At 40.2% G+C, this 6,000-nt stretch overlaps 1 protein-coding gene across 1 annotated transcript in view; it reads left to right on the top strand.

Moving 5' to 3' along the window:
- Positions 1-460: 460 nt before the first annotated feature.
- LOC104280084 (serine/threonine-protein phosphatase 2A 56 kDa regulatory subunit epsilon isoform-like) overlaps positions 461-6,000 on the top strand; it is a 39,103-nt gene continuing 33,563 nt past the window's right edge. Inside the window, exon 1 of the mRNA XM_009877625.1 lies at positions 461-618. Within this exon, the coding sequence (XP_009875927.1) occupies positions 461-618 (158 nt within the window). The remainder of the gene's footprint in view (positions 619-6,000) is intronic.

The raw sequence follows: 6,000 nt of genomic DNA, 5'->3' as shown, positions 1-6,000 counted from the left end.
GGGTTTTCTCGGCATTTCTTTGGAGCAGATCCTTGCAAGTTTACAGATTAATCTAGGTGATGTATAGGAGAAAAAAAAGACTAGTGAATAGGTAGAGTACAGTTGATCTCTAGTGCTACAGTTATCTCCTGTTTTATGTCGTGCTTCCTTACAGGCTTTAGAACTTTAAATGCATTAAAAGTCTCATGTGGGAAGGTCATTACTTTTTTAAAAAAAAAAAAAAAAAGAAGAAAAAAATGTATGAGTGAAGTTTCTGTAGAATTTTAGAGGCTAAATTCTGGTGAAGTTGTATTAAACTCTGGCCTTCATCTTGTGTGGCAACAAATTTACTCGAAGCTTCTTCATTTGGATTAATGCAAGTATGAGGCATACAGATTCCTCAAGGCAGCAGCTCAGAAAGAGTTACTCAACGAGGTTACTTTTCCAGTTGTGACTAAGGGGCCAATTAGCAGCATCCGGAATGAGACGACAGCGCCTAGGTAAAAATAGCTGGCATTTGGAGAAGCTGAGGGCTGTTTTGGAGAAGGTCTTCAGCTGCAGACGGAGAGAAGCAAGACAAAGAGGCAAGCTTGAGAGCATTGTAGACATGACTCTGAGAAACTCCATGAACAGACAAAGGTAGGAGCAGCCCAGAGAAATGACAAGAAGCAACACCAAACCCGACCCTCAAACTGAAGGGCCTCTGCTGCTGGAGGAATGTCTGCGCTGGGTTCTTCACTCCCTTCTGATGAGAGTGATAATGCTAGCATTGATATTAAAATGAAACGAGCTGTAACATCCTCTGAAAATGACAGGAACCAGAGGAGTGGGTGTAAAGCTCGCTAGATTGTTAGGTCTTCTGTTAAGGATTGGTACTTTAATGCCTCTTGGAGGAAGAGGTAAGGCACACAGAAGTGCTGCTTCTCTAGGTTTGCTTTGAGGCGATTAGTTGACTGCTGCTGGAGTCTCCGAGACCAAATACCATGCCAGGTACAGGGAGGAGTACTTGACGGCGTGGAATTATATTTTGCCTTCTAGCCTTCTTGACAGTTCTTCTCTGGCACTTCTGTAGGATACCAAATCTACTGAGTTAGCAAAGTTTAAAACTCTCTTGTTCTTCATTGACCTATTTGACTGCCTGTTAGCTCTTGGATTGGGAAAAGGCCATCTGTATGTGTGCCTGCTGATACAGCCTGAGTGTAAAGTAAGGAAAGTGTGGAATGCTGTGTGCCTCCTCCTGATAAACTTCAGCCCAATGGAGGTAGTTACTTAAAATACTTTGGTTGGAAGTGGCATATTCTACTTGCAATTTAATAATGTATTAGTGAATTTGATATTTCCTGAAAAATAAAGGAGGCAAGAAAGGAGTCTTACCTTTAAATACACAAAGGATGTATCTAAGTTAAAGAGTTCCTACTAGGGGTTTAGCAGTGACCCTGCTACTTCCTAAAAAGTGAGGACAAGCTAGAGAGTGTATGATCTCTGTATTTATATGGTCAAATACAAAGTGTGTTTCCTGTACTATACCGTGTTTTCTTGATCAGTGATCTATACCTGCGAAGACTCTATAAAAATGCCTTTTAAAAGTTATGCTAATTCACTAATAGCGTATTTGAATCACCTCTCTTATGAAGAGGAGCTTTCAGACTTACTGTGCATGTATAAACCTGCAAAATTTTTTGAGTTTTTCTCCTTTCAATTTTCATGGACTACGTAACTGAGGAGATTGCTCTTCCCTTGTGGGTTTTTTTTTTGTTAGTAAGCAATGAGCTTTCTGCCAAATAGAGCAAAGGTGTAATCGCAATTCTAATGAACCAGCGTAACACTCCCCTTGACTTCAGTTTGGCCAGGATGCCAACTGAAGATGAAGTTTGCAACCACAGTACAGCTGAGGGTAAATACTGCTGGTAATCTAATTTCAGTTTATCATCTTCAGTAGAGGAGCACCTTAAATAACAAGTTGTTTGCACAGGTCTAGAGAGGGTAGCAGTTGACGATGAAGAGGGTTGTTTAGTAACCACAGAAGAAAGGTTTTAATTATATTTAATGCCTAAACTGTTAGGTCTGGTTAATATTTGTAACAGTCTAAGCTAATGAATTTTTGCAAAGTGACTTTACTTGCAGCAGGGCAATATCTTTGGTTACATTAATTACTTGACATAACCTTGTCCGTGCAGTTTCCAAGTCTTCTCAAACTTGGTGATTATGAAGGACTTAATACACAGGTTTATTTGTAATGGGTCAGATATTTATTTTTAAGTGTAATGTACTGTTACAGACTGATAGTTTTGTCACAGAGGGGCTAAATAACCTAGTGAAATTCACTTCAGGTGCCAAGACCAGTGATCATCAGACAGATTTGTCTATGCAGCAGCAGATGACATTTCTGAGGGACAAAACCCTTCTATGATTGATATACATGTATGCAGGTATATGTATTTTGCCAAAAGAAAACAGCTTTTTTTTTTTTTTTAATTTAGTGGTTTTGGAAGAGGTCAGAGGTAAAGATAACATGAGAAAACATCCATGCACATTATGGTAATGCACAGCTATGGTAGCAGTTGTGCTTCAGACAAATACTTAGGAACAAAGTCTTTGCTCTTCAGAACCTTGTGTTGGGCAGATAAAATGTCTACCCCGATTAGGATTCAAGCAGCAAAAAAAAGTTGCTGCTTTAAAGAGAAAAGTGGTCTAATACTCTATGTCAGTCAGATTTCCAAGTTCTAGCAAAAATGCCCAATGTAGGTACAACAGAGAGTGAAATCTAGATGTGAATGATAATTACCGGTAAATGAGTGTCTCGTTTACTTTGTTTTAAAACTGGTAACTTGAGATGTGCCATTCTATTTTTAAATGAATAGCTGGTATTTCTGCATAGACATATGTCATAGTAATACAAATGACATAAAATACATACAGCATAACTCAGACTAACTTCACACGTTATAGCAATTATATAAATGCCATATTATTCTCCTATATTGGTAATTGTTCCAAATCCTGAATATCTTGAAGATTAAGAAGTTGCTATAGAAAAGGGGATGTGTTTCTGTGCAGCAGGGGAGGTGGGAGAGCTCTACAGTAATTGCAAAAGCAAAATAAAATAAATTTATTTATTTTCTGCCATTTAGACAGATCTGCTGGGCTTGGCAATATGAGAAAGGGCGTTACCTTAACTAACAGCTTGATTAATTTGACTTATTGCCATATTGAATAACATAATCTGAGCCTTACAGATGACCGTGTATCAGGGCAGCTGGCTGAGCCTAAGCACCAGAAGGCCTTATGCGAGGAAAATACCTTGAAGGAGGAGGGAATGATGTGGTAACCTCCTTTCTTAACACGTAAGCCACCTGGACTGCTTGTGGATGCAAAGTCCTCGCATAGCATCTTCTGAGTAATGCTTTCTAGTTTTAAAGTTGGCGAGGAGATGCTATCCCAGTGTGCAGATGTGCCGCGAAGCTTTTCCTGTGTTTCATCGTGGCTCAGCTGGGCTAGAGCTGCGGTTATGCTCTCCTGCTCAGGAAACGGGCGCGAGTGGGCAGTGAGTGCTGTGGCTGCCCTTCCTGAGGAACGTGCCGCTGAAGATGCATCTCCCTCCTGCAACTCCAGCTTGTTTTGGGCATAACATCAAATCCAGCCTGAGGAGTTGATTCGGATCTTAAAGGTTCTCGGTGGGCTGAAACTAGTGTTTAGAAGACTAAATAAACGAGTTCAACAAGACCACGTGCTGGGTGTTACACTTGGATCAGAACAACTCCAGGCAACGCTGCAGGCCTAGGGAAGAGTGGTTGGAAAGCTGCCTGGTGGAAAAGGAACTGGGGGTGTTGGCTGACACTGGCTGAACGTGAGCCAGCAGTGTGCCCAGGTTGCCGAGAAGGCCAATGGCATCCTGGCCTGTGTGAGAAATAGTGTGGCCAGCAGGAGCAGGGCTGTGACTGTGTCCCTCTGCTTGGCACTGGTGAGGCCACACCTTGAATCCTCTGTTCAGCTTTGGGCCCCTCACTACGAAAAAGACAATGAGGTGCTGGAGTGTGGCCAAAGAAGGACGATGAAGCTGGTGAAGGGTCTAGAGCACAAGTCTTGCGAGGAGCAGCTGAGGGAACTGGGATTGTTTAATTTGGAGAAAAGGAGGCTGAGGGGAGACCTTATGGCATCTACAAGTACCTGAAAGGAGGTTGTAGCGGGGTGGGGGTCAGTCTGCTCTTCTTTGTAACAAATTATAGGACAAGAGGAAATGGCCTCAAGTTATGCCAGGGGAGGTTTGGATTGGATATTAGGAAAAATTTTGTCACCACAGGGGGTTGTAAAGCACTGGAACAGGCTGCCCAGGAAAGTGGTGGGGTCTCCATCCCTGGAGGTATTTAAAAGACGTGTAGCTATGGTGCTCAGGGACATGATGATCTTAAAGGTCTTTTCCATCCTAAACGATTCTATGATTTTATGAAGGGCAAACCCAATAATTTTGTTTTTCTGTTGTGCTAGAGTTTCTGCAGTAAAGAGGACACATATGTAAGAAATTGAGCTTTCAGGGAGGTCTGTTTGGGCACTTTAGAATGAATTTCCAGCTTGTTTCCTCATCTTCCATCATAATTTTGAGGTACCTTTATTTAATCTTGTCTTTGTCTTTAACAAATAGCATCTTACATGTGTGCAGTTCCATACAATTTCTACTCCGTTACACACATTGCTTCCTCTATGGAGAGAATGAGAGAACAAACACATGAGGGACTGTCGAATTGCATAGTGTGTTACTGGAAAATGTTGAGAGATGATTGTGGTGAATTTTCACAGACTAGAATATGTGCTTAACTAAATTTATACTACCAAATGAGAAGGGAATTGAAGTTATGTTTTCAGGGTTCAATTAAACTCTCTTAAATTTGCAAATACAGTTATAGAGATCTGTATTTTTTATATGTATGTATATTATCTAAGTTAATAAATGTAAATATTTTTAAATATAAGTCTGAGCTCTTAGACAGTGGGTTGCATGTGTAGAACAGCTCTCACTTAATTACTTCTTCCACTGGAGAATGAAGTACTCTTGTGACTTCTGGGATAGATGAGTGGGTCAGTATCAGGCAGTCCTGGCACTTGTTCTGAGCCTATTTGGATAAGAGTTATGTTTTCTGTTTCCTGTGCTCTTGGTTTAGTTTTTTTTTCCAAATGTCTAAGTGTTTCTGAATAAATTTCGTAGAGCAGCTCTGTAGTTTGAGCGAAATGAATGTTGCATGTTTTTGTTTGGATGGATTGCAGTTTCAGAGTACTTACTAAGCAAGGTATGATTTTTGCACTCTTACAAGAGGCATGTACAGATATATAATCACAGAATGTGGGGGGCTGGATGAGACCTCTGGAGGTCTAGTCCAACCCCCATATGTAATGTTAACATGATTTCATCATATACTTAATGCACTAACCGAATAAATACCAATGCAAATCCTAAACTGCCTTGTGACTCCAGTTAGAATGGAAGGTAACTAAGATTTCTGTGACAGGTTTGTGTTCTTATATTTAATGATCATTCTAGAGCAAAAGCTTCTCATACAGAAAAACTTGTGATCTGATAAGAATCTTATCAAAAGGAAGACAATAATCCTCTTAAGGATTGTTCTGCCTTAGGTCAGCAGGCCATTGTGAGTGGTTTGTTTCTTTTTTTTTTTTTTCTTTTTCTTCTTTTTTTTCCCCAAAGGTGTTTCTTAGTAGCCTGTGACTTGTAAACATTTCAATGGGTTTTAGACTTTTTTGTCTTCCAAGGAACTTGGAAACCATGAGATCTTCATTATAAATTGCTAGTCTTGCCATTTTTCTGATATTTACCATTAATTTACAACACACACAGACACACACAGAAACTGCACATGATGTAGCAAGATAAAGTCGAAGCTGCGGTGTAATCCATCATTCTCTCTAAAATTAACAGGAACAAAGTACAAAAGTGATATGAGTGTAGCATGACAAAGTTGAAATAATGAGCCGAAAACTGTCTCTGTTTACATGTGGAATTTTAGTGCTCTG

Source organism: Apaloderma vittatum, unplaced genomic scaffold, assembly GCF_000703405.1.
Source record: "Apaloderma vittatum isolate BGI_N311 unplaced genomic scaffold, ASM70340v1 scaffold9841, whole genome shotgun sequence".
Taxonomy (NCBI): domain Eukaryota; kingdom Metazoa; phylum Chordata; class Aves; order Trogoniformes; family Trogonidae; genus Apaloderma; species Apaloderma vittatum.
This window is presented reverse-complemented; position numbering and strand designations above follow the sequence as displayed.